Source organism: Spermophilus citellus (genome assembly GCF_964194105.1).
Source record: "Spermophilus citellus genome assembly, chromosome: 15".
Taxonomy (NCBI): Eukaryota; Metazoa; Chordata; class Mammalia; order Rodentia; family Sciuridae; genus Spermophilus; species Spermophilus citellus.
In genome coordinates this window covers 16,304,473-16,331,565 of record NC_138195.1, presented here as the reverse complement: position 1 = coordinate 16,331,565, position 27,093 = coordinate 16,304,473, and the positions used below count along the sequence as shown (strand labels likewise).

Sequence of the window (27,093 nt, the reverse complement as noted above, 5' to 3'; positions counted from 1 at the left end):
GTCTGTGATGAAGAGGGCACGTGGGAGGTGTGTCTGCGGGTCTGTGTGATGTGTGGGCGAGAGGGAGGGCATGTTTTATATCTGGGACGTGTGAGTGAGAGTGAGAGCCAGGGAGAGGCGGTTGTGAGGGCGGGGTGGTGCTTGCCCGAGTCCACCTTCCCCTCCCTGTCCAGGCAGATGTATTTAAAGAATGGAGCCCAGCAGTGGGTTTTCAAGGACCAGAATGAGGAGCCCTGCAGGGAGGAAGCTGAGAAAGGTCCTGGCCTTACTCCTGAGCCTGGGGCATTGTTGAATTTCTCCAGCTTTGAACTATGCTGGGCAGCTCTGCTGTCCCCAGCTTTCTAAGCATGGAACAGACCTGCTCAGGCTGCTAGTGGAGGCCCAGTGCAGAGAGAAGACAGGCCCAGTTGCAGTGGCCAGCAGGACTCATTTTTCCTTTCATTCACTCATTTACCTACATGCATTTATTGAGCACCTGCTGTGTGCAGGTCCTGCAGTTCAGCAGGGACCAAGCACACCAAAGTCCTTGTTCTCATGTGGCTCACCCAGGGAAAAAAGAACAATCAGTAAGTAAAATTCAGGAGATGTTATGTGATTAAGAGCTAAAGGCAAAAAGTGAAATGGGAGAGAGGAATAGAATATACCCAAAGTACATCAGTCAGAATAGTTTGGATTATTCTGTAGTAATAAAGCAACCCCCAAGTCCAGTAGCTTATAATGACACAGTGTAGTTTTCATTCATGTAATGCCTGTTGAGAGTTGACTGAGTCCTGTCCCACGTGGGCCTCACCTCACTTAGGGACCAGATGACAGAGTCTCATGGCAGGAACCAGAGAGAGCCCTCAGTGTCATTTAAATGACTCAGTCCAGAGTGACAGGTCACTTGACTCAATGCTTGAGAGCTAGAGGGCTCACACAGTCCCATCTGGGACTAGTCATGACAGCCTTGTTCACCTTGGCAAGCAGGGGTCTGGTACTTGGTACCTAGAGTGCTTGTGGGATGGTGTTTGAACCTTAGGTAGGATGGCCCTGGGAGGCCTCAGAGGTGTGATATGTCCATAAGAACTTAACAGGGAGGAACAGCAGCCAGCTGTGTGCAAGGGCTGGGGATAGCAGTTGGCGATTACAGTGGAAAAGGGGACAAATCAGGGACTCAGACTCTGGAGGTAGCAGAGGAGGGAAGAAGATTCTGACACATTTAAAGGAAAGCCAGAGGCCTTGCAGTTGGCTGGATATGGCAATGGAGATGGAAGGAGTTGGGCTGGCCCCAGGGAGAAGGTTATTGCCATTGGCAGAGGTGGCAAGGGTGTAGCAGGTACTATAGAGGCAGGCAGTGAACAGGGGACACGTTGATATGAGGTTTTGCCTGGCAGGGGTGGGCAGTCAGGGGAGGTCTGGGCTGGATCTGCTACTTTGGAGCCAGGTGTATTCCATCCTGCAGGCTCCTTGCCACCTCCAGGCCACAGGCAGGGCTCCAGCTGTCTCAGACAGTGCTTTCCTGGGCCCCACCTGGTGGGCCTGACTGCTTGGGCCCCTTTCTGAGTGAGCTCCCCAGGAGAGGCAGGGTGAGGATTCTATCCCTGGGGAGTTGTGGCCCCCAGGACCGAGAAGGAGAGGGGAGCCATAGCATCTAATGACCATGGCCCCCTGAATGTGCTTTCTAGGTTCTAGCTCTGGCCTGGGCACAGAGAGCGGTGGAACAGTACAATCTACAGCATGACACACCCCGAGCCCACAGTGGCAGCGTCCATGGGCAGGGAGGGGTAGTCAGGAAGTCTGCCTGGGGGAAGAATCATATCCTCACGGGAAGGGAGAGCTGGCCTGCCTATGGAAGCTGCCTGCACTGCCCACACTTTTGGTCAACTTGGGTGTGGCCTTCCAGGGGAGCTGTTGGAGAGTGACCACAGGAAAGTTGAGTCTGTGAGAAGACCAAATTGTTATGTCTCCCTGTTCTTCCTTCCCTTAATCCACTGGAAACTCCCCTGGTTATATTTGGAAGCCCTCCTCAAAATCACCTCTTCCAGGAAGCCCTCCCTGACTTTCTCCTTCAGAGTTCATTCCCTACCCCTGTGCCTCCACGTCACCCAGCAGAGACCCTTAATGCCAAGAAGATCCTGCTGTGATGTGATGTGAAGACTTGTCTGTCTGGCAGATGTGAAGGAACATGGGCTCTTCTGTTCAGTCTTATGTGGCATAGACTGGGAGGCTTCAGTGGATGCTTGTTGACTGCATAAGTGAGGGAAGGAAGGAACTAATAGGAGAGTTGTAAATGGCTTGTACAGAGTGGCTAGTCCTGCCTCCATGTTTTACATATGGGAAACTGAGGCTCAGAGGGGTTGTGATTTGCCAGAGGTCAGCCAGGAAGTCAGGGGTCAGACCTAATTCCCATTCCAGGCTGCTTCTGCTATGCCAGGTTATGGGCTGCCTGGGTCCTTATGGGTTCCAGGACAAGGCAGGGAGGGCTCAGAGGCAGACAGGTTTCAGCACCCTCGGGGGCTCCCAGTTGAACCTGGAGTCAGTTGGGGTATGAGGACGACGTCGGGTCTTGGGAAGGGGAAGGCAGCCAGGAACTCTGCAGGCCCTGAAGTCCTGGCCTGCCGGCATGCCCACTGTCCAGTGGAACAACCCCGCCCCCGCTGTCCCATGCCTTCCTGGCTGGGCCCAGCCTCTGGCATTTCCCAAATGTCAGTGTGGCTGCCCTGTGAACCACCCCCTGTTCTGGGGCTGGTGAGTGTGAGTCAGAGAACTTCTGTGGCCAGAGCAAAATCTGTGGGAGCTAGGTCACTGGTATGAGGTGTCTGTGAACCCTTTCAGCTTTGCTCTTTCCGTGACAGATATTAGATGAGAAAGGTTCCTGAGACTCAAGTCATAGCAGCAATCCCTGAAGCAGGAGAATCCTTGCTCCTCCTCCCTCCTTACCTTCTCCATCACAACATGCAACAGACATCGTGAGACGAGGGATGAGCCCATTCCAGGAGAAGGCTGGAAACCAGTGCCTGGCCCAGGGTGAGGTGTGGTGCAGGTTCACCTGTGTGGGGCCAAGGCTTCAGCATAGCTGACCTGGTTGGCAGAGCAGACCCACTGGGCACAGCATGTCCTGGAGTGATGTCAGTGGGCCAGTGTCCCAGGGTGACGGCAGTGGGAGGTCCAAAGAGACACACAGACATAAGATGTACTTACACAAAGATACACACACACTCAGAAACACATAGTCATACACATAGACATTCATATACACAGAGGTACATACTTAGACACACACAGACACAAGATGCATACACAGACAAGTAGATACATGCAGACACATAGGCACAGATGCAGACACAGATACAGACACAGATACACAAACTCAGATACGTAATCAGACACAGAGACCCACATGCATACCCAGACACATTCAGACACACTCACACGTGCACACAGTTATACTCACACACAAACACACATTCTCTCTCTCTCTCTCTCTCTCTCTCTCTCTCTCTCTCTCATACACACACACACACACACACACACACACACACACACACCTCTACATCTCTTCTATCCATTGTTGCTGGAGTGAACTTCCTAGTACCTGCTCCACATGCCCCTGTTTGGGGCACCTGAGAGGAGAGAGATAGGTCATTCCTTGATTTAAAAAATATATATGTTAGCTGATTGATTATTGAACTCTTGTTAGTTTGAATAGATTTTTGGTTTGAGTTCCCAAAAAACAAAGGAAATTAATCATATTATAAGGAACATTCCACCTCTTCATATATAAGCTGTCTTTTATTTATTTTCTTATTGTGTTTTCCAAAAGATTCAAATTAACACTAAGTAACATCAGTTGTCCTTGGTTTGATCTTCAGTGTAATGAGAAAGATTTGAAAGTTTTTCTGTGTCTGAAATAGGCCCTATAGTGCCCATAGATATTCTTCATCATGCACAGTATGCCCTACTCCCATATTACTTGCCAAGCATATACATCAAGAATGGATATTCAGTTTCACCAAGGGCTTTTCTGAATTTAGCAAAATCATCAAATGTCTTTCCTCCTTGGACCTTTTAATGTGTTGACTTGTTTAGCTTTTCTGAGCTAAATCATCCTCTTGTTCATGGAAAAAAAATCCCACTGGGACAGTCTCTATTGTGCTTAAAAATGCTTCTGAGTTCATTTTACTGATATGTTGCTGTTTCTTAGGTTATTTTTCATATATATTCATTGGTAAGAATGTATATGTATTTCCTATTAGGAGACATATTTGTCACATTTATAAATCATGTTATGTTAACTTCATAAAATGAATAGGAAAAATTCTCAATGTGAATTGTGTAGTTGAAATAGTTTGAATATCATATAAAGTTATTTTACTCTCAAAGGCCTGAAATAATTCATTTTTAGGAACTATCTCAGCCACAGCATGCTTTTCTATTTCCCTGAGGTTTAGTTGGCTGTCAACTTAATTTGTACTGTGGTTATTTTTATTTTTTAGTTTTGGTGCGCTGGGGGGGGGTGGTTGCTCTAAACATATTTAGTCTATTTTGATTATTTATGTTTTCTCCCTCCACCCCTTTTCTTTTTTTCTTTCTCCAGGGATTGAATCCAGGGGCACATAACCACTGAGCCACATCCCCAGCCCTTTTTTGTATTTTATTTAGAGACAGGGTCTCACTGAGTTGCTTAGAGCCTCACTAAGTTTCTGAGGCTGGCTTTGAACTCAGATCCTCTTGCCCCAGGCTCCCTGGCCACAAAGCCTGCCTGGGCTGTGTTGTTTATATTTTCTAGGAATATCCCAGTTCAAAGAGCTTTCAGATAATTTAGATTAACTAATTGATTTTTTAAAGCTTGTTTCCCATATCCTCAATTTCCTATTTTCATGCCCAATGTATTTTTGCATTTCCTCCCTCTTTCCCTCCCTTCCTTTTGTTGATTAGAACTGCCAGGGATTTATCTTTTTGTGTTTTCAAAGAATCAGGCTCTTGAATTTAATAAGCAGTACTACTTTCTTTCTTTGATTAAATCCACTTGTTTACCTTTTAGAAATTCTTTACAGTTTGCTGCAAGTCTGTTTTGTTTAGAAACTCTCTTTTGATTTTTGAATCAAGTGCTTAGTCTTATAATGTATTGAAGTCTATGAATTTTTCTTTTGAGTACAGCTTTGGCTGAATAATTCTTACCACTTGGTGTGGAGTTTCCTTTAAGGTTTATTTTTTCTTTTGTTTGTAATTGGAGTTTGCATTGATTCTTTAACCCAAATATTACTTAGAAAAGTTTTTCAATCAAGTAGGTGCATGTTTTGGCTCATTGTTTTGCTTATTAATATACAGCTGTGTTATGTTATGTTCCTATCATTCTGTCACCTGACATTTTGATTTGGGGACTTCCTCTCTCTCTTTCTTTTTTTGGTATAGGAAATTGAGGGCCTCATTCATACTATGAAGAGCGTTCTACTCCTGAATTGCATCCCCAGTTCCTTTTAAAAATCATTATTTTATTTTGTAAAAGGGTCTTGCTAAGTTGCTGAGACTAAGTTGCTTGATCCTCCTGCCTAAGCTTCCTGAGTAGCTAGGATTATAGGAGTGTACCACCAGGCTGGGCAGGTTTAGGGACTGCATTTGGCTTCACTGGTGGTATGACATCTGACAATGTAGATAAAAACTCTGAACAGTAGAACGAATGTGCCTTTCTGTTCCTCTGGCTCTGTATTTCATGGGTGGCTCCTCACATTTCTGAATGCTCATCCCAAGAACATGTACTACAAGATCTTCATTAGTTGGGCATCCATTCCTTATTGGAAGTTCTAGCAAGTTCTGGTTGTTGTTCTGCCAGTCTTTCTTGCCTACGAGGAGGTGCATATGGCATTTCCTGGGTACAGCTTTGTGTTCTCTGGAGTTTGCCTCTAATAGAGATATTTCTCCTATTCTCTACTCTCAGTCACTCAACATAGCATTTCTGACACCTGATTCTCCAGCAGACACCAGCTATCCCACAGGTTAAGAACTTAGTACTCAAGACTGCTCCTTATTCTGATGCTAATAAAAAACCCCCAAGTTGTGACTTATGCTTCTGACAGGATAAATCAGGGTTCCCATGACCCTTTCTTCTCTGCTTTGATCAGTTTGCTAGAGCAGCTCACAAAATTCAAGGAAACACGTTATTATAAAGGATACAGATGGATATCAGATGGAAGAGATGTACGGGACAAGGCATGAGGGAAGGGGTGTGGAACGTCCACGACTTTGCTGGGCATGCCACTCTCCAGGTCTGTTCAGCTGTCTCGAAGCTCTCACAGTCCAGTCATTTGGGGGTTTTATGGAGCTGTCATTACATAGACATGATTAATTGCATTATTAGCCACTGATGATCAACTCAACCTGTAGCCCCTCTTCCTTCCTCCAAGGTTGGGGTTGGGGTGGGGTGGGACTGAAAGTTCTAACCTTCTAATCATGTGATTGGTTTCCCTGACAACCAGCCTCATCCTGAGGCTACCCTGGAACCCTCATCCACTAATCACCTTAGCATACAGAAAGATACATCACTTTGGAGATTCTAAGGGTTGGGGAACTGTGCATCAGAAACGATCCATATATATAGATACTTAGATCTATATCTTATTATAAATCCTAGTATCACAGTCTCTCTGTGTCTGGTCAACACTGGCAGGAAGTCCCAGCCTGCAGGTAGAAAACCTGGGCTAGCTTCCTGGGTTCTGCACTATTCTCAGCCCACATGCCTATACCTTATCTGGCAGGTAGATAGCAGTGCCCTCCTGGGAAAGAGTGGGATGCTCCAGCACTGGAAAGACAAAAATCCAACTGCTCAGCCTCAGGCCTCTCGGGCCCTGGCCAGATCCCCATTTTGCAGTGTGGAGGAACAGAGGTGATGATACCGCTGGACCTCCCAGAGCTATTACCCACAGAGCATGTGGTAGGAAGTATCAGGAAGTGTCCTGTCCTGTTCCAGAGTCTGTAGCTAGTGGACAAGGCCATGGCTTTCCTAGTCCAGTAGGAGCTGGATGCCCCTCTGTGCCATACCCCCGCCCTTTGACAAACACAAAGCTCCCTGCTTCTATAGCATTCAGAATCTCAGGAGGACTGCTGTGAGTGTCTGACAGGAGGATGTCAATTCAAGCAAAGGAAATTGATTTTTATTTGTTTTTAAGCACAAAGGAAAAATCTTTTCTTGGTATAATTAGATGTCATTTAAAAATAAAAGAACTGTCCATTCATTTTTCTATATCCCAGCACCCATATATGAGCCGCTCACCCCTGGAAAGGCCTACTTCACCCATCCATCCCTCAGACAAGCCTCTCTGGGGCCCTTAGCTCTGACCTAGGCAGCTTATTGTCCCTCTGTCTTGTAGCCATGTTGATCCTTGTCTGGCTCTCAGCCTGACCCAAGACATGGGGTGTCTTTCTGTTGGAGCAGGTGGGAACCCTGGCCAGTGTGCTGGGCTTTGATTAGCAGCAGGACATCCTGTCCCAGACGTCTTCGGTGGATGCCCTGTCTAGGAAGGGGCAACTCCAGTTGGGGTGAGGGTGTATACCTGCCTTCCTTTCTCTGTGGCACTCTGAGAGGACTCCTAATAATGACAAAACTGGATTCCAAGATGATCTTGGTTTGCTTGTGTCCAAGCCTGTACCCAGCTTGGCCTCTTGGAATCCTAGAGCTGTCCCCAAGTGTAGGAGGCTCTCAGTAATTCGAGTTGAGTCCCAAGGAGTCAGTCAAGAGGGAGTGAGGCCAGAGGTGGGAGCATCAGGAGGCCCCAGCCCTGCCCTGGTCCTAGAGCAGCCAAGTGGGAGGCAAGGAGGCAAGCTTGCTAGAAAGGGCAGGGATTCTCTGAAATCCCACCTGCTCCATCTCTGGGCTTCTTGAATCTCAATTGTGGGGCAGTTATTGGTAGACAATGACATTCTGTCTCCTGAGCAGCTACCAGAAGAAGCTGACTGGACAAAAAGGGAAAAAGGAGGAGGAAAAAAGAATGAGGAAAAAACCCAGACTTGGCAGAATTTGTATTTAGGAGTGTGAAGAGGAGATGGCAAGATTCCTTCAGTCAATTCAAATCGTATTTGGTAATAGAAAAGAATTCAGAAAAAAAGAATGAATCATGTGTCTGTAACAAAGCTTTAATTATCAGCATTGCTCCTAAGCCTGGGCCTTTGTGGAGAAGGCGCCTGGTGAGGTACTGCGGCTGGTACTCTGGTTCCCATGGCAGCCGTCTCCTTCTGGAGCATGGCCTGCAGCCCTGTGTCAGGCCTCAGGACTGCCTGGGCCAGCCCCAAAGGTGCACAAAGGTAAATACTGCCCTTCTTTGCAGCATTGGTGAATATGACTTCTTGAAGCTTGAATTATGTGAAAAGCAATGTCTTTCCCCTCACCCTCTGTCCATCTGATGGCCACTGGGCTAGGAGGATGGGACTTGGGTGCTGCAGGGGCTCCCTAGGCCCTATCCCAGGGATGGGGCCAGGCTTGCTCTCCCAAGGACTTCCCTTCTGCAGAGGCCACAGGGGTTCAGAGGGACAAGGGGGTAAGAACTTAAGAGACCTGATGGGGCTAGGGTTGTAGCTCAGTGGTAGAGTGCCCACCTCACAGGTGTGATGCACTGGGTTCAATCCTTAGCACCACATAAAAATAAAATAAAGATATTGTGTCCATCTACAACTAAAATAAAAAATAAAAAGAGACCGGTTGGCAAAAGAGATATATCACTCCATACCTTTCAGCCCACCCTAGACCAGAACCAGCTCTGAATCCCACAAGCCTGAGATAGGGCAGTGCAAACAGGTCGAGGAATCAAGCTGCATAGAAGTAGGAGGCAGATTCTCTCTTTGTTTCTTGGTCAACAGCGGGGGACCTGGGTAGGCTGTCCTGGGAATGGTGGGTATGAGAGGGGACCCAGAGGTGGGACCAGAGAAAGGGAAACACCCCCTCTTATTATCTGTGTTTAGGACAGCAGCTAGGCAACCCATAGATCAGGTGTCCATCAGAAATGTTCTGCAGTTCTGCTGCTATCAAAAACTACCAGGTGCTGAGCATGGTGGTGCATGCCTGTAATCCCAGTAACTTGGGAGGCTGAGGCAGGAGGATCACAAGTTCAAGGCCAGCCTCAGCAACTTAGTGAGACCCTGTCTCAAAATAAAAAAATAAAAAGGGATGGGGATGTGGCTTAGTGGGTAAGTGCCCCTGGGTTCAATCCTGGTACCAAAAAAAAAAAAAAAAAAGGAAACCCACCAGGTACTAAGGCTATCCTGAGCTTCATTGGTTTTGGTTTGTGCTCACTGTCAGCTGGTGAGCAGGTGCTGGAGATGATGTCTTAAAGAAGAGGGTGCTGGGGCCCACAAATGGGTGGGATAGGCTAGCCTCCCAACTATCTCAGGGCCAACCTGTGCCTGCAGCTGGATTTTGCATATCCATCAGATGGGGCCCAAGAAGACAGAACCAGGACTCTGTGGAAAGGAGATACATTTCAGTTCAAAGTTAGGGAGATTTGGGAGCTTAGGTTTGGGAAGAGTAGACAGGCCTGGGGGCAGTTTCCTGCAGTTCCTGAGGCAGGAAAGTCTGGGTTCAGATTGGACCATTAGGGGAGTGTCCTTCCAGTCCTGGGGTGAAGAAATGTGATGGATGGCCTTAGGCTTGGGGTCCAGAAACCACCACTTGAGAGTGATGGGTCATAACAGGTTTGGACTTCTAGGGTCCTGGCTCCACATCCCTCTTGCACCCACTGTAGTGTCTGTGAATGAGGCGGAATTAAGCTGAAGACTCTCGCACAAGGTGGTGCTCACAATGAGTACCGTGCAGGTGATGCCCAGAGAGACTGGGTTACTGACAAGTCACCTTGTGTTCTTCATTTAGGACTTGGGTGCAGGCTCCTGGCTCCAGATGAGGATGGAGACTGCAGCCTCTGGGAAGGTGGGGCAGGGAGTAGGGGGAGGGGGTGTGGATTAAGGCATGCTGAAATAGTGAAATTGTGGTGACAGGGGTGTTAGAGAAGACAGAGCCATAGGAGGACAGAAGAGGGGGATATGGGTTGGGCCCCAGGGGGAAGGGTGCTTTCTTTTCCAGCCTGCACCTCTGCTAGCAGGAATGTCAAATTGTCCTTTATGAAGGTGGGAGCTCAATGACTGTGGGGAAGTGTCCTGTCCATGGCCAGCTGCCTCCTTTCCCTGAATTTTCTGGTCTGTGAACCCAGTTAGGGAACAGGAGAGGATGGGGAAGGATAAGGGAGGTGTTGGGCAAAGGGTTTCTTCCATCTGACCTGTCACCAGGAAACTCAGGCTAGGGAGAGAGCAAGTATGACGCCTCCTGCTGCCAGGAAGGGAGGACGTCCTTAGAGCTGGCCTCCTGTACACTCTGTCCCCAGGGCCAGTGAACCGCTTCCCAAACCAGAACACCTGACCTTTCACCCCTCCCTCTGGGATGCGTGAAGTGACTAGAATGGTCTCCCATCCAAGGAGTGGGTCAAAATCATCTGATTCTCTGGGTGCAGTGGCAAATGCCTGTAATCCCAGCTGCTGGGGAGGCTGAGACAGGAGGATCACAAGTTTAAAACCAGCCTCCACATCTTAGCAAGACCCTGTCTCAAAATATAAAAAAGATTGGGGATGTGGCTCAGTGGTTAAGCACCCCTGGGTCTGATTCCGCCCCTTTAATCATCTGAGGCAAATCCTCTGACTCATTAAAGATTACCTAGAGATTTGCATTTGCATAGGAATTGTGTGCCCCCCCCACCTACTCCCTCATTCATTTAAGCAAGAATTTCATTTACGAATTTAGCCTGAATTGCAACTACCTGGCTTAGAAGTCCCCCCGTGTGAAGTGAGTCCCTGACACCCCCAGCTCCAGCCAATTCCCCTCCCTGAGATCGTTCACTGCCAAGGGGATCAGGAACCCCCTGTCCCAAGGAGATTCTCCAGGGACTGGGAACTTACCCTCTATGTCTGGATCCGCCCTAGACCAATGCAGGGCTGGGCGTAGTTAGGCAGGTGATGAGCACGACCTGCCACTTTGCGGTGGCATGTGCTGGTAGTGGCGGTCACCTGTGACCTGGTTCTAGTCAGGGTTAGGGGAAGTCCTGCACTGCTGGAGGCCATGGCCTGGACACCTCCACAGATCCACCTTTAGGATGTCATGGGCATAGATAACTGATAAAAACTTGTTTTGGAGTGAGTGAGCCAGCCAGGATATGCTCTGGGAAGACTTCCTAGACAGCTACTGTGTGAAGGCTCATACAGTCTTTCCTCTAATAGCTCTTCTTTATCCAGAATTCTCCTTCAAGTCTTGGCTCAAAGCTGCAGCAAGGTAAGCCTCCTTGATGGGCCAGGTTAAGGTTACTGCCTTCCTTCATCCAATCTTCTGACCACCTGCTTCTTCCTCTGACCTGAGCCTCCTCTAACCTTTATCTATGTGGTCATCCTGTGCCGGACTTACCTGTTCCAGTGGTGATTTGTAGGGCCAGAGAGCAATGGATTTTCCTTCATTTGGATTTCTAGTGGCTGGGCTGGTCCTTGTTAACATTTCTGAATGAATGAGGAGTAAGGACTGTGTGAAGCCACCTCTGTGCAAACCATTTCAGGGAACTAGACAACACTAGAAGGGCAATTGGGTCCTTTTGGTAGTGTCCCTGTGATGGAGCTGGCTCATGTGTCTCTTGGCCAGGTCCAAGTGCCAACATGGACCTAAAAGAAGCCTCTGAGCATGCTGTCTTGGTTTTGTGACCCACCAGGGTGGGGACACAGGGTTGGCACCCAGCTCCCTCCAGGAGCCCTTTTCTCTCCCCCACCTCCTCCCTAGCCAGCAGAGGGGAGACTGGCAGGATGTGTAATTTTCAGTTGCTAATTGTGATGCCCTGCAGATTGCTGAGCTAAAAATAGTCTTGGTTTTTTGTTGAGTAGGTTAAAAAATAGAAGCCTCCATGCTGCCTCAGAAAGAATCCCCCACTGCCAAGCCTGGCAGAGGCAGGGGCTGCCTCAGGCCCCTCCTCCACCTCCTTGCAGAACCCTCATGCAAAATGGGCCCTAAGGGCCATTTTTGTTCCATTTTCCCAGGAAGCTGGGTTACTTTCCTTGGGGTCACAGATAAGCTTCTCGGAGCCTAGAAGTCCCTGGAATCATGCAGAATGTGGTGGGAATGTGCATTTGCCTCTGTATCCTGGCAAAGGTCTCAGCTGTCATCTCAAGCTCAGATGGGTCCTGTCCCTGCCAGAAACATTTAGGGGCAATGTTAGGGAGTGCTCATGCAGTGCTCATGCAGTTGGAGTAACTGCCCAAACCAACAGGCTCTTGGGACCAAGAGCCTGGGTGACAGGGTCTCTGTCCAAGAAAACACAGGGCTTTGAGGCAGGCAAGCCTAGGCAGACCTGCACATGCTGCCTACCTGAGCAGCCTGATGCAGATCTCATGAGCTGATATTCCTATCAGAGAAATGGGAATCTCTGGGTTATAGGAGAATTGCATTTATGTGAGATGAGTTTTGTAAAGCCCAGTACATAGCTTGACTAACTCCTGATGATGGAAATTTAAAGTACAATGTTAGTTAAAAGCTGCTTGACATCTATCAGAAAATTTCCCAAACTACAGATTTTAGAATCTGGAAGGGGCTTACAGAATTCTGAATGTGTGCTGGGAACAGGCCCCAGACAGCTCCCTCTTGAGAGTTGAACAGAGGAGGCCTGACCCTGTTCCTGTCCAGTTGTATAAGAAACACCCTTCCTTAGGCTGTTGTTCCCATTCCCCACTGGATGAGGTTTAATGTGTTTGGGGCTGACCCATTACCTCCTAGATCTACCTTCCAATATTTCTCCCTTAGTTCTTCTGGAACGGATCAGGATGCCTCACGTAGACATCCCAGGGCTGGGTGTATTAGGAGGTGAAAGCTTCCTTTCCTTTCCTAGGATGTCCTAGGAAAGTGGATCTGGTGTTAAAAGTAAGTAGGTAGCTGGGCCTTCGAAGCCTGAGAGAACCAATGAGTGGGAAAGGCTGTGGTTTTCCCCATCTAACTTCTAAAGGATGAGACCCCTGTCCAGCGTGGCCACCTTTCCTGCCCTCCCCTTCACACCAACATCTAAGTCCCAGAGACTTAGGCATCAAGATGGAGGCTCACAGAAGAGAGATGGGGGCATGTCTCTTGAGAGTACTGGGGAGTCTGCTGGGAGGGGTGCAGGTGCACAGGAGCCCAGGACAGGTGTGAGGAGAGAGAGCCCTGTACATGCACAGTGCTGTGACTGGATGCCCCTTCAGAGCCAACATCATTTATATTGCTTACCCAAGGATATCTGAGCACATTGTTTGCCACAACTTCAGCTATGGGAGTATCTTTTCTGAGACCACTGGGTGGTATAGGGCCTCCCCCACATCCTGGATCTTGTTGGGCTTTCATCCTCTGGGCATCCTTTGTACAGGAGGCAGGAAGAGCACATAAGGCTAGGAAAGGATCTAGCCATGAACCAGAACTGGACAAGTGCAAGATGCCAAACCCCGTTGGCTCTGCTGCAGGAAGTCCAGCAGCTCTGCTTAGACCCTCTGGGTCTGTCTCTGCTGCAGCTGCAGCTCTTGAGACCAAGAGCCTGGGTGACAGGGACTCTGAGCCTGTCTCTGGGACAACTGGAGTTTGTGAGAGGAAGTAAGGACTGTATCCCAACTTACAAAAGGTGTCTACTCTCTTGGGCACGTGTCTGGCTCTTGGCCAGAAGCAGATATTCCTCTACTTCTGCTGCCTCTGGCATGGAACACATGAGAAAGCTTTGGAGCAGTGTGAGGCAGTAAAATCTCTGAAGTCCCTTGAAGAGGCTATAAAAGGGAACTCTGTACATACTTCTTTGCAAAATCTTCCCCAAATCCTCTTGTCTCTCTCTCCCAGAGTGACTTATGGCACTGGGCCACCCATGATCTCTCTTCTTACTGTCTCAACTTTTTCAGGTTCTGAAAGTCTCTCAAAACCCGGCTCCCTGACACTGTACTTGTGCATTATGTTCCTTAAAAGGTGCAAGGGCACACATGTGTGCATATATAAATTATAGTGGAGCTGTGAATACTCAGAAACTAAAGTTTGTGGTTGTATCCCATAAAAGGGGGTCTTTTCCCTGCATTGTTCTAAGGCAGAATCCCAGAATGCACCTTCCAGATGGAGCAGAGCCCTGAGAGCAGTGTTCACTTTCTGTACTGTAGCACATCCTGCATGTGAGAATTTGTACTGGGCCCCTCATACACCCTGTGCTTGCACTCCTCACAGCAACTGTGAGTTCAGGTGCCACCATCAGCCAGTGCTCCTGCAGTTGGAGTAACTGCCCAAACCAACAGCTGGAGTGTGGGGGGGTCCTGATCCCTCTCCCTCTGGGCTCCTGGAGCCATCAGCGTGTGCATGTTCTGTACATGGGAGGGGCACAGAAGCAAGATGATGGCTGCTTCTCCAGAGCCACCTTCCCTAGAGATCAGAGCTGACATATGAATGAAGCTTATGTATGAACACTTCATTGGGAAATATGGGATCCTACTCCCAGGGGAGCAGGAAGCTGGGAAGCAGAGCCAATAAATAGCCTGGATGTGTTCCAACACCAGTCAGTCTCAGTGATGCTTTTGTCCATCTGGAGTGAAGAGGGGGAATTTTCTTATTGGTTCTCATGCTCCATAGATAAGTTTGTCCCCCTGGGTATGAACAGTTTCCAGGTGTTACCTATGCCATCCCTGACTTCTGGGTTGTGGACACACAGGTCAAAATGGGTCCATCTGTCTCATGCCTCAATGAGAACATGTAGCTGGGGCTGGAGGCTGATGGCTTTACAGCTACCTCTAGGTCAGAAGGCATAAGTTAGAATCAGTGGTAGCTGACATTGGGCCTTTTGGGTGTCATTGAGGGCAGACACAGAGGTGGATGGCATATAACCACATCTGGTCCACTCCAAGGACACAGCCACATGGGTTGCCACCTTCTCACTCCACCCTTACACAGCCCTGCAGGGAGGTGGGATAAGAAACCCAATGACAGGTGAGGAAACTGAAGCTCAGAGCATCCCAGAAGCTTCCCCTTGGATTTAGAGACAGAGAACATGTGTCTTCACTCCACATTTCTGACTGTTTTCCACAGTGCTGGGTCTAGGACATGCAACCACAGGAAAGGACTCAAGCCTATATGGATCATATGGTCACCATGAGGGTGCAGACAAGGGCATTAATGGAGCAAGAGGCAGAGGCTGCAACTGTATGGGGACTCCCCAAGGCAGTGTTACCTGTTCTGGGCCAGTATGGGGGGCAGCAGGCTTGAGCCCCATAGAACAGTGGCTGCAAGACCTCACAAGCCATGTCATGCTCTGGGGAATAACAGCAGAGATCCTGGATGGGGCACCTCAGGTCAAGCCTGAAGGATTGGGGCCACCAAAGTGGTGGTATGGGATGGGGGTGGACAGGGAGGGGGAGGATCTGGGGGAGAGGACAACACAACTACAAGAAGCTCCTAGGCCCGGTTGCTTTGCCCACCTCCCCTCTGGCCAACCAGATGTTGTTACCCAGGCCAGCAGGGAGCAAAGGGCCTCTGGGGCTCAGCCTCTTCAGGCAGCTCTTCCTGTCCACACTCATCCCTGCAGGGCTACCTCTGGCTGTGCAGGGGAGTGGGTCTGGCCTACCCACCTGACTGCTGGCCCCTTTCAGGGACCAGCCATCAGCTCTCATACAGAGAGGCCCCCTTCTTCCATGTGCCCCAGAGAGCCAGGTAAACCCAGCTATGGAAACTGGTTGTCTACGCAGCTGGTGGGAGGACCTCTCCCTCTCATCCTGTCGCCTTCATCCTGTCCTGTCCAACTGCCCCTTATGCCCACCTGGTGGGAGCGGGGCAGCTTTCAAGGTCTGTCCCCTGGGATAGAGTGAGTCACTTGTCCGTGTGAGCACATTTTTTCTGAGTTGATTAGGTTTATAATTAGAAGGTGCTTGCCTTTCTGCCTGAACAGAGGAGGAGGTGCTAGGAGTTGAGAGGAACCATCTAGGGGTACTGTTTTGCCCCCCACTCCTTCTGCTGGTCTAGGCTGCTGCTTGGTCTAGGCCAACTCCATCTAACTTGAGCAGAGGTGAAGGTGGGTCCTAAAGAAGGTGGCCCACACCAGCCAGCTTCATCCTCACCATCCCTTTGCTTGGTCCTTGGGTCTCACTGAGCTCTCTGCAGTGTCTGTAACCTGGCAATGGGTCTGGCTATAGCCAGGTGCAGCAGAGGCAGGAGAAGGCCTGCCTGGGCTTCCTCTTCCCATTTGCACCTGGAAATTCTTGGAAAATGCCAGCACCTAAGTTGCCCGCTAGACCAGTTAAGACAGACCCACTGGGGTGGGAACTGGGCAGAATGGCTTTGAAAAGCCTCTGGGATGTGCAACCACAGTTGAGGGCACCTGTTTAGCTGGCAGAAGGCATTGGAGGCTGGAACTCTCAGCGGGATAGGTTTGTGGCCTTTTATCCTTCCTGCATGCGAGTCACCTGTGTGCCTCAATTAGATGCAGATTTGACCATCAGGCCTTGCCTGGAATGATTTGTGCATTTTAACCATGACCAGGTGCCTACTGCTGTTTGGTTTTAGAGTGTCAGCACAGGGTTGGCTTCCTGAGTCCTGGCACCCTTGTGGCCTGTGAGGGGTGCTGAGCAATCTCACAGATGGGAATCAGATCCCAGGGAAGTGATAACCAGCTAGTGCAGTGTGCGACTTATACTGAGGGCTCATTTGATCCTCCCAGCAAACCTCTGCAGTAGTTAGTGCTCCCTCTACCCATTAAGATTCCCAGAGTTGAGGATCCTGGCAAAACTCACCTCTTTGCAGCTAGTTGCCCTGAATCCTGGTCCTCTGTGTCTCACTGTGAGATGTGGAGTGTGACTTCGCCCTTGGTGCCTTGTCCTCATCTTTGGATGCTCTCAGTGTGGGTTGGTGTTATTGTGAGAAATAAATGAGTTGATTCAACACCAGCACTTAGTGTCACTTATGGTACATATTATGTACTGAGAGCGTTAGCTAATGCTGTGTGTTTCCTCCCACAGGGCCTCTATGGGCTCTGCCAATCCCCCACTGAACCTTGCCTGCCTTGGGTATTCGTGCTGGTCCCTCATCCAGGACCCTGTCCTTGAAGGGGACCTGTTCCTACTAGGCTCATCTAATCCCTCCCTGGCAGCAGAATCACAATGAGCTGAGTCTCCAGGCTGACTCTCCTGGTCTCCCAGGCAAACCTCCCCAGCACTGGGGCAGGTCCCCCTTTGGCAAGGGCTATTTGTTAGCAGCATGTTAGGGCATTCCCTTCTCCTATCATAGTACCTCCTACCTTTTCCATGGGAAGACAACATCTCATGACCTCAGGAATTGGGGTGAGGACTTATAGGGTCAGTAGTCTAGGCTTAATCCAGGGAGGGACCTGGGGAGGACTTGGAAATTCTAGGATTTCCTTAGTGGATTCTGTTTCCACTGGGCCCCTGACGTAGCATCTGAGAAATGAAGGGTTCACTCATATCAGTGATCCTCAGACTTGAGCACACAAGTCCCTAGAGGGCTTATTAAAAAACAAATGTCAAGCTTATCTTTGAGTTTCTGATACGACAGGGGACAGGGCTGGGCATTGAGAATGTGCATCTAACATGCATGAGGTGCTGCTGCTGCTGCAACGAGCTAACTCTGAGACAGGCTCTCCCCCCCATCCTGGAGTTGAGGCTGCCCTGAGCCTGGGGTCAGTGCAGTATGCTGTGTCACAGGGAGGTGGTCCTCTGCTTGTAAAGCCCCTGTAGAGCAGCTCCCATGGTCCTCTTGCAGCAGTAATCATGGCTAGTATTTGCTTGACATAGTGGGAAAACTGAGGCTTGCCCTAGTCGACAAGGCTGAGCTCTCATGGACTGTGCAGGGGGCCATGAAGCCAGAGGAGGGTATGGAGCCCTCCCACTGCTTTCCCAATCACACCCCTCTTAGTGCCAGGAACCACTCCTGTGAGGAGCACCCCGCCGAGAGAGGGCAATGTGGCTTTGTGCTGGTGCCAGTGCTGGAGCAGAAGCACATGCTTGTGCCATGGCAGGAAGGTCCAGTTCTGCCACCTGACCTCGGCCGCCTAGGCCCCAGGCCCATCTGTCTCCCAGGGGTGGGAAGGGTGAGACTATGTGTGCAGCCACAGGAGGGAAAGCACACTTCCAGGCCTGGGTCTCAGAGGCCGGGGCCCGCAAAAGCTTCATTATCCTTTTACACTTGGTCAGTTGCCTGATGCAGACTCTGAGGCCTGGAGGACTTCAGAGTCTCCCCTGCTTCATGAGAACTTTCAAAAGAGGCCTAGCTGCAGTGTTAGGTGGGAACCCTGTAGCCCTCAGCAGGGCAGCCACAGGGGACAGCCCTAGGGAGGCCAACAGGATGCCTGAATGCTCAGGTGTCTACCTGTCAGTGGCATGTCAGATTCCACATGTCCAAAAGCCAGTCCCACATCTTTCCTTAGACCCCGCCTTCATGCGCTGTCTTGTGCTGGTCAGTGTTCCAGGGCTGAGACAGTCCTTCACAGTGTCCAGGGTCGGCCTTGCCCCTGTCCTTCTGCTCCTACCTGACCTGAGGAGCTCTCTCTTGTTTATGGCAAATCTGGCCCAAGTGGCTTCCAGATGCCTCCCATGAAGGCTCCCTTGACTGTGTTCAGAGTGGCTTCTTCTCATGCTGGCCCTGGGGTACGTGTGGTCATCCTAGACTCAGACCACCGTCTCTGTTTATCCCCTTCATACACACTGGGCTTTGGAATCTCTCATTCCTAGGATGTTCCTTTCTGCATGGCCAGCACCATTTTACATACACCACCTTCCCTCAGGCCGCCTTGACCACAGGCTCCCTGTATTTCCTCCTGGCATTTTCTCCACAATTTCTTTTCTTCTCCTGCTTATAACCTTAGGAGGCAGGCTTTGTGTCCAGATCCCAAGATGAGGCCCCATGTGCACAGAGCAGGTGCTAAAGAAACATTTATCAGGTGTGCGGTGGCTAAGCGACCACTTGGGTGGTGCGTCTGGGGCTCTCACCACATACCCTGAATACATGCAGGCTGCCTAATGGCCTTATTCTTCTCTCCTAGGAAACTATGCCCCAGACATCTGTGGTCTTCTCCAGCATCCTCGGACCCAGCTGTAGTGGACAGGTGCAACCTGGCATGGGGGAGCGAGGAGGCGGGGCTGGCAGTGGCTCTGGGGACCTCATCTTCCAAGATGGACGCCTCATTTCTGGGTCCCTGGAAGCCTTGATGGAGCACCTGGTCCCCACGGTGGACTATTACCCTGATGTGAGTGCCTGGGGTCTTGGGGAAAGTTACAGGGAAATGCATCTGGTTCCAGAAGAGGCTGCTTCTGGGAGGAGGGGGAGGCCCAGACAGTCCCACTTCCTGTACCTTCTTCACCCTGTGACCTGCACACATCAGCTCATGCCTGGAAGAAGCTGCAGTGGCTTCTCTGCTGCTGCTGGGATGGCCCTGGAGGCATAGGAAGCAGAAACACACAAAGGACCCAGCCCCTAGGGGAGGAAGAACTCAGGTCCTGGTGAGGGTGATCCAGCTCATTTCCTGGAAGCCCTGAGCTGACAAACCTATTTTGTGCATAAACCTCATGACCCAGAACAAAGGGTGACAGTCCCACCCTGAGGTATGCAGACCCTAACATATGGAGCAGCAGGCCCTCAAGGGCAAGGCTGTTCTTCACAACCCAAATCCTTCCTTTTAACCTAAATATGGTGTCGTACATTCTGAGAATTGAGAAAATATTCTCTTGTCATGTGTGGCTTCCTTCCGCCTCTGATGAGTGACGTCTCTTAGCAACGGTGGGTCTGTAGGCCTGCCTGCTTCCTTTTGTGAGCTGAGCATCCATCTTCTGGGAGGGCCTGTCCTGGACCCTTCATCCTCTGAGGGCAGTCATCGCCTTGGCTTTGGCTGTTCAGATGCAGTTTGCAGGAGGTGCAGGCAGAATTGTTGGTCTCCAGCTTCTTCCTGTTGGCTGTGCTGGAGTCAGCTCAGCTTCCCCTCCTGTCAGGCCACTTCCCTCCTTCTGGGGCTCTGGGAAGATACACCTTGGCATTGTCCACTCCCCTGTTTTTCTGTCCACCCCATAAGCCCTGTCAGGGACAGGGCTGATAGTGCAGACGCTGATGCTGAGTGCCTGGGGGCAGATCCAGGAGGAGAAGCCTCAGGTCCTGAAGAAGCCCAAGGCAGGACTGTGACCCTTCAATGCTAGTCAGCCTGTGGGTCAGTGGTCCTGGGCCATAGCAGGAAGAACTCCTCATCTCATAGGCTTTTCCCAGAGGAGCCATCCAGGTGTTATCCAATGTAGTTCTTAGAACATTGTGCTCTACGATCCTGACTGCTTCCCAGGAGAGAACAGAGAGATGACAAGGGCAGAAAGTAGGCCAGGAGAGTCTAGCTGGGTCTTGGCTCCTCTGCAGAGTGCCTGGATTCCCCCTTTCCTCACTGCCAGACAGGCATGTGGGCCAGACACATACACCCCAGTAAGTCTTCACTTTTCCTGGAGATGGTAATGGCTCCTCCCCTATCTGCCTTAGCCAAGAGGTGATAGTGTGCTTTTCCTTATGTATCTGAGTTGTCTGCTGATGAGGAGGACCTGAGAGTCCTACCTGTAGCTGGGACCCATAAGCACCCATGCTGCACAGCCTAGCACAGAGTGCAGGAAGTGTGTGTGGAGGTAGAGGATACCCTGATATTCCAGGGAGGGCTCCTAGTAGTCTTATTCCCCACATGGGGGGCTGCTTGGGGGCAGTGAGGACCCCTGGCCCTGTGTCCTGCTCCAGGTGGTCTGCACTCCCAGGAAGCTTGGCCGTGTTATCTTTGGGCTGGAGCAAGGAAATCTGTCCTTTGGGCTGGGAGTTGGGGTGGATGGACCTGCCCTCCCACTTCTCAGCCTATGGCAGCCATTTCAGGACAGAGGGAGGTTGAGTGGGGTAGATTCCCTCCTAGGAGCCCCAAGCAGCCTCATGGAGATGGTATTGACCCACAAGTCCACCCTACCTGTAAGCAGAGTCCAGTATGAAGATTCCACAGGAACTGACCCTGCAGATGGAAGGCCTGAGAACCCTGGGCCACAGATTCCCCTCGCCACCCTTTAGTCCAGTCCTTGAGGATCCTGGTGATAAGGGCACATGGATCTGGGATGGAGGGGCCCTGGAATGGCAGTTGGGGTGAAGGGCCACACCTGGTCACAAGACCCCTAGCTTTCCAGGTCCTGTCCTCCAAGGCCCTGTCCCTGCTGACCAGGCCATGTCCTCCTTGACCTCTCAGCTCCACTTAGTCCACCAGGTCACATTCCCGCTGGCTAGGCCCGATGCTTCCCCTCTGACTGCTCTGCTCACCGTCCCCATCAAGCCCCTCTGCTGCCAACACAGCCCCGCCTCACTGAGCAAGCCATCTCTCCCAGGTGTTCCCCGCTGACCTTGGGCAGAGCCTGCAAGGGTCTGGAGAAGCAAGAGGCCTGGACCCGGTCTCAGGGAGCATCTCGGGCTGGGCAGCAGGCCCAGACAGCCCCGCCATCATCCAAGGCTGGCTCCCATTGTAGAGTGGGACAGAGGGTGCTGGAGAATTCCAGCCAAGCTGTTCCTCCAAGGGGGGTGGGATTGGAGTAGCAGTATGAGAGAAGCCAGGTATGTAAGTGAAGGAAACCATGCAGGTGAAGGCACAGAGGCCCCACACGTGATGCTGGCCTGGGAAGGGCCAGGCCAGGAAGAGCAGCGGCATGAGCCTACCTAGAGGCTGCCATTCCTGGCCTGATCAGCACTTTTCCTGTCTCCTTTCTTCAGAGGACATACATCTTCACATTCCTCCTGAGCTCCCGGGTCTTTATGCCCCCTCATGACCTGCTGGCCCGAGTGGGGCAGATCTGTCTGGAGCAAAGGCAGCAGCTGGAGGCTGGGCCTGAGAAGGTATGAGTGCGAAGGGATGCTGGTGCTGTCTGTGTCTCTTGGGGTGTGGCTTCTCTTGGTCTGAGGGGTGTGGCCAGAGCAGAGAACTCCTTCTAGGATGCTCCAAGTCCCTACTATTGATGACACTGGCGCCCCTTCCAGGGAAGGGCCCCATAGACAGCCGTCCAGACCAATGCCAGTCTCCCTGATATGGAAGGTTCTGTTATAGCCACCTCATGGGGGGTGGGGGTCAGGTGGCAGTGTCCTCAGCCTGTCACTGCTCGAGTATTTTATAGGGGCCACAGTCTCTTCTGGATGGAGCCAGGTTTCAGACAGTCAGGAAGCCATAGCTTGACCCTGAGGCCCTCAGAGGCAGGCATTTGGACAAGACTTTCAGAAGCTCAGGGTCCAAATTGGAAAAATGGGTGGTGGACATGATATCCAGGAGCTGGCAGGGCTGTCAGAGCAGCAGAGGAGTGTGGCCCGACCTGCCCTTCACCTCCCTGCTTCATGTGGTCAGACCTTCTGTCACTGAAGGTTTGCAGAAGAGGCCCGTGAATGCCATGTGCCCTCCACATAGTCTTCTCAGAGTAGCTGGCACCAGGTGGTCCAGTCCAGAGCACTGGCCAGTCATGTCACCCAAAAGGGGCAGGTTCCAAGCATATGCAGGGCTGGGGGCTGAGTTGTGTGAGAGCCTGGGTCCCCAGAGCATTAGGGGTCATGATAGCCTGGGTCCCCAGAGCAGTTATGGTTCATGCTGTGGCCGTAACAGTTGGATTGGAACAGTGTGGTGGGGAGCTGATCAGGTGTGGGAGGAGCCGTGGTGGGTGCAGGAGTGGTTCTGGCCTCTGTGGGCATTCTGATGGGTCAGTGAGAATTTGGCAACAGAGCATCCTGCATTGCTTCCTCTCTACTTCATGGGGGCAGAGGCCATGTAGGCATCCTCTGAACAAGATGGGCAGCTGCACCCACACCCTCCTGCCCTCAGCCTTGTGCCAGGGTGCAGGGCACCTGTCCCCAGGCTGCATGTGCAAGTTGACACAGGTGACAAGGGATACCTCTGCCTTTCTTGACCAGGAGTCGTTAACTTACTTGCTCCTCAGGTCTACACCCTGCCCTACAGCACTTGCAAAACTGTCTTTAACAGAGAGGGCAGATAAGCTTCTAATTTAACATTATGATTTTATTTGATTTTCCTGTATGCTTTTTATGGGTAACATTTAAGTATTGCAAGTAAATCTATGTTATAATAGTGATGGGTTATGGTTTTGGAAATTAATTTGTTTAAATGACAAAAAAAGTTTATTTAAGGGAAGTAGGAAACAAAAAGGAGTCTCATAGGTCATTCTGGTGTGGCAAAACCACAGGTGGCATGTGTGGCAGAGAGACATGCCCAGCACAGGCCCTGGGCTTAGGGGTATGGGTCCTGAGGGAGAAGGAAGCTGTGACACTTGCCATCTTGCAGTCCTATCTGGCCCATGGGGCCTCACACTGATCCCTGCTGCCCTAGGCCAAGCTGAAGTCCTTCTCCGCCAAGATTGTGCAGCTCCTGAAGGAGTGGACAGAGGCCTTCCCCTATGACTTCCAGGATGAGAAGGCCATGGCGGAGCTGAAGGCCATTGCTCACCGTGTCACCCAGTGCGATGAGGTGAGGTCCTCCCTCAGCCCCTGGTCAGGCTGCTTGGGTATGTCTTCTGGAAGGTGGGGTATACAGACACAGACTAGTATTGATCCCCTCCCCTGTTACTCCCTGAAGAGAGTGGCAAGGTGGCTCCACCGGATCTGCCACATCCCCAGATGCAGCTTAGCTGGCCAGAATTGGGTCAGCTTTGCCTACAAACACTGCATGCAAGACTATTGCTATGAACCCTCTTCTGGCCCTTGACACCCTTGTTGGGACCTATTGAGAGGATATGAGTCTGTGTGCTCTTTCTAGCTCCTAGCTCACTGTTGGCCTTCGCTGGAGATAGGAAACCCAAGGAGCTGAGAGGGTCTTTCTGTGCTGAAGAATTTCTTTGTGTTCCACAGCTCCTATTCCCTGGGGGACTCAGGAAGCCCTGGGAAAGCTTTGGGAGAGATTGGGGACCCAGGCTGTCCCCACCCAGGGTAAAAGCCCTTCTTGATGCCTTGACTCATGCCATGGCCCCTTCTGATGCTGGGAGGCAGTGACAAGCAGCTCAGCTGGCCACCTCTGGGAAAGCCACACTTTTCAGACCCCAGAAGACCAGTTCTGACCCTGCCCTCAGCCCTTCTGCTAGAAGGATAGTTCATGGAGCCCACCTTCCCCAGTAGGCCTCAGAGGAGCCCACACTGCACCCCTCTCTCATCAAGGGTTCAGAGGCTCAGAGCAGCTTTGGACAGGGCATGTGGGCTCAAAGTCAACCATGTCTCTGGCGATGAGACGGGTTTCTCATGATGGCAGTGCACTTACCACAAGCCCACTTCAGCACCCTCACCACTCTCTGACACTCACAGGAGAATGGCACAGTAAAGAAGGCCATCACCCAGATGATACAGAGCCTGCTGCTATCCCTGGCCACCCGGAGCCAGCTCCAGGAGCTGCGGGAGAAGCTCCGGCCACCAGCTGTTGAAAAAGGGCCTGTCCTCAAGGCCAAGCCACCGGCCGCTCAGAAAGACATCCTGGGCGTGTGCTGCGACCCCCTGGTGCTGGCCCAGCAGCTGACCCACATCGAGCTGGTCAGTGCAGCCAATTGCTCTGCATGGAGTAGGGTGGGACTAGGGCCACATTCACTGCTGCTTGGACAGGGCTGCTGGACCCAATGTCCCTCTCAATGTAGTGCTGCCAAGATCCTTGCCAGCCAGACTGGGTTGTCACAGGGAAGCTGGCTTGCCAGCCTTGGCCTGTGTGCCTCAGGCTGGCTGTGTCCAGCTGGTATAGGGTCTGAAGGAGCACGGCAGCCCTGTGTGAATGGGAGGGTTTGGTCCTGCGTTGTCCTAGTCCCAGGATGGAAGATTGGCCTGGGAGGAGAAGGGTCTGTGCCCTAGGTGGGCCTTCACTGTCTCCAAGGCCTTAGTCACTCTCCCCTGCAGTTCTTTTTCCTCTTTTAGGGGAGGCTGGTCACCCTCCCTTTGCTGTCTCTCCCCCATAGGAGAGGGTCAGCAGCATTCACCCTGAGGACCTGATGCAGATCATCAGCCACATGGACTCCTTGGACAACCACAGGGTGAGTGGGCTGAGGTCCAGGCTGCACTCAGCATGACTTCTGGAGTGTCAGATCATGAAACCTGAGGGCTTTCCTGGTACCCATTGAGGGGGTTCAGCAATGGCCACACAGAGTGACGCATGCTGGGAGGGACACAGGCTCTGCTTGGGGTTGGGGAACCAGCGTGACCTCCCAGCTTAGCTGAGCTCTGGGCAGCCAAGGAGCAGACAGGTGTGAGCAGTGGGAACTGACTTGCCCAATCAGGGTCCTCTGGGATCCCTGTGACTTGCTTTGTAACCCCCAGTGCCGAGGGGACATGAACAAGACCTACAGCCTGGAGGCCTATGACAACTGGTTCAACTGCCTGAGCATGCTGGTGGCCACTGAGGTGTGCCGGGTAAGCACGTGCCACAGCAGATGTGGGTGGGGTGGCCATGCCCTTTCCAGACCTGGTGAGGTTGTGAATTTTGCCCTGCCTGCCTCAACTTATATGGACACCTCTCTCTCTCTCTCTGTCACACTTTAAAAATTAAGAAAAATATGAAAAAATTCATATTTTTATACAATAAAACATTATAATTTGGCTAATATCATTCCCCTGTATTTCCCCTTTAGATGATGGGACTTTCAAAATAAGCACATGAAGTGTCCATTGCCAGGGCCTTGGTAGTGCTCCCACCCTGAAGCCTCCACATCCAATGATTCCTTAAATGACAATAGGGATCCCATATGTGGGAGTGTGCCCCTTGTGCCCAGCACCATTCTGCCAGCCTTGGCAGGCAAACAGCCCATCCCTTTTATGGCTGAGGAGATCCATCAGGTGTTGGACATGTGTCTGAGTCTCACAGATATAGCCTTGAATCTCCCAGACCTGGGAAATAAGTCCCAAGGAACTTCTTGACCCTCTGCCCAGTGGCCCCAGCTCCTGTGGTCTGTTGGTGGCTCCATATGCTGAGGTCATCCTGTTGCCTTCCAGGTGGTTAAGAAGAAGCATCGGACCCGCATGCTGGAGTTTTTCATTGATGTGGCCCGAGAGTGCTTCAACATTGGAAACTTCAACTCCATGATGGCCATCATTTGTGAGTGCTGGCACAGGTTGGGGGCTGCCCACACCATCTGCCTTCTCATGCTCTGACCCCTGCCCACTGTCCCTGCAGCTGGCATGAACCTTAGTCCAGTGGCTCGGCTGAAGAAAACATGGTCCAAAGTCAAGACAGCCAAGTTTGACGTCTTGGAGGTAGGTACCCAAGTTCATGGCACAGTCCAGTGCCCCACCTTTGTCCTGTGTGGCAGCAGGGGTGGGATCTTTCCTTTGATTCAGACATGTATGGAGCTGGCCTGCTGGTGGGTTCTCAAGCTGTCCTTGGCCATGGCTGCATCCAGTAGAACTAGCATCGCCTAGAGCAAGTTAGAGAATGGAGAGTTTGACAAAAGGGATGATATCCACTGAGCAGTCTTACTGGCCTTTTCCTTGGTCAGCTTTCCCTAGTTCTGGATTATCTGGGTTGCCCAGAGGCTGGCAGACCATTTAGCTCATCTGCAGTCCTTCCCAGATATATTTCTATCACCACCTCCCGACCTCTGGCAAAACATTTGTCCCATGGAGCTGGTCAGGCTTAGAGTGTCAGTATATATAGAAGAGCAAAGCAAGGTTTTGAAGGAAGGGGGTGAGACCTGGGCATAATAGGGCAGGGCTGTGACACTTCTTTATAGTTTTCCACAGGCCCCAGTGTTCAGCAGGCACCTTTTGGTTTTACCCACTCTGTGCTCACTCCTGGGCTCCTCTAGGGACAGTGACTTCTCCTCTTGCTGTCTTGTGCTCTGCAGAGGGCATGCTGAGTGGGTCTGGGGGGCTCACCTGGTCCTTGCTATGCCCACAGCACCACATGGATCCATCCAGCAACTTCTGTAACTACCGCACTGCCCTGCAGGGGGCCACACAGCGGTCCCAGATGGCCAATAGCAGCCGTGAGAAGATTGTCATTCCAGTATTCAACCTCTTCGTTAAGGACATCTATTTCCTGCACAAAATACACACCAACCATTTACCCAATGGGCACATTAACTTTAAGGTGAGCCCGGTCCCTT

General features: G+C 51.2%; 2 protein-coding genes across 7 annotated transcripts in view; one reads left to right on the top strand and one right to left on the bottom strand.

Moving 5' to 3' along the window:
* The window catches only part of RASGEF1A (RasGEF domain family member 1A), a 78,256-nt gene that overhangs the window by 47,895 nt on the left and 3,268 nt on the right, over nt 1–27,093 (top strand). For all 5 annotated transcript variants that reach the window (XM_081268018.1, XM_081268017.1, XM_081268019.1 and 2 more), the window contains exons 2-10: nt 19,023–19,226; nt 21,740–21,862; nt 23,352–23,489; nt 24,317–24,538; nt 24,952–25,026; nt 25,310–25,402; nt 25,982–26,084; nt 26,163–26,242; nt 26,886–27,077. In XM_081268018.1, the coding sequence (XP_081124144.1) occupies nt 19,029–19,226; nt 21,740–21,862; nt 23,352–23,489; nt 24,317–24,538; nt 24,952–25,026; nt 25,310–25,402; nt 25,982–26,084; nt 26,163–26,242; nt 26,886–27,077 (1,224 nt within the window). In that variant the 5' untranslated portion in view covers nt 19,023–19,028. The remainder of the gene's footprint in view (nt 1–19,022; nt 19,227–21,739; nt 21,863–23,351; nt 23,490–24,316; nt 24,539–24,951; nt 25,027–25,309; nt 25,403–25,981; nt 26,085–26,162; nt 26,243–26,885; nt 27,078–27,093) is intronic.
* The window catches only part of CSGALNACT2 (chondroitin sulfate N-acetylgalactosaminyltransferase 2), a 57,401-nt gene continuing 56,465 nt past the window's right edge, over nt 26,158–27,093 (bottom strand). Inside the window, exons 9-10 of one of the 2 annotated variants that reach the window (XR_014018985.1) lie at nt 26,864–27,026; nt 26,158–26,403 (exon numbers count right to left, since the gene is read on the bottom strand). The gene's annotated coding sequence lies outside the window, so the exon portion shown is untranslated. Of the gene's footprint in view, nt 26,404–26,863; nt 27,027–27,093 lie in introns of those variants that run through there. The other variant, XM_081268015.1, reaches the window with a different exon arrangement.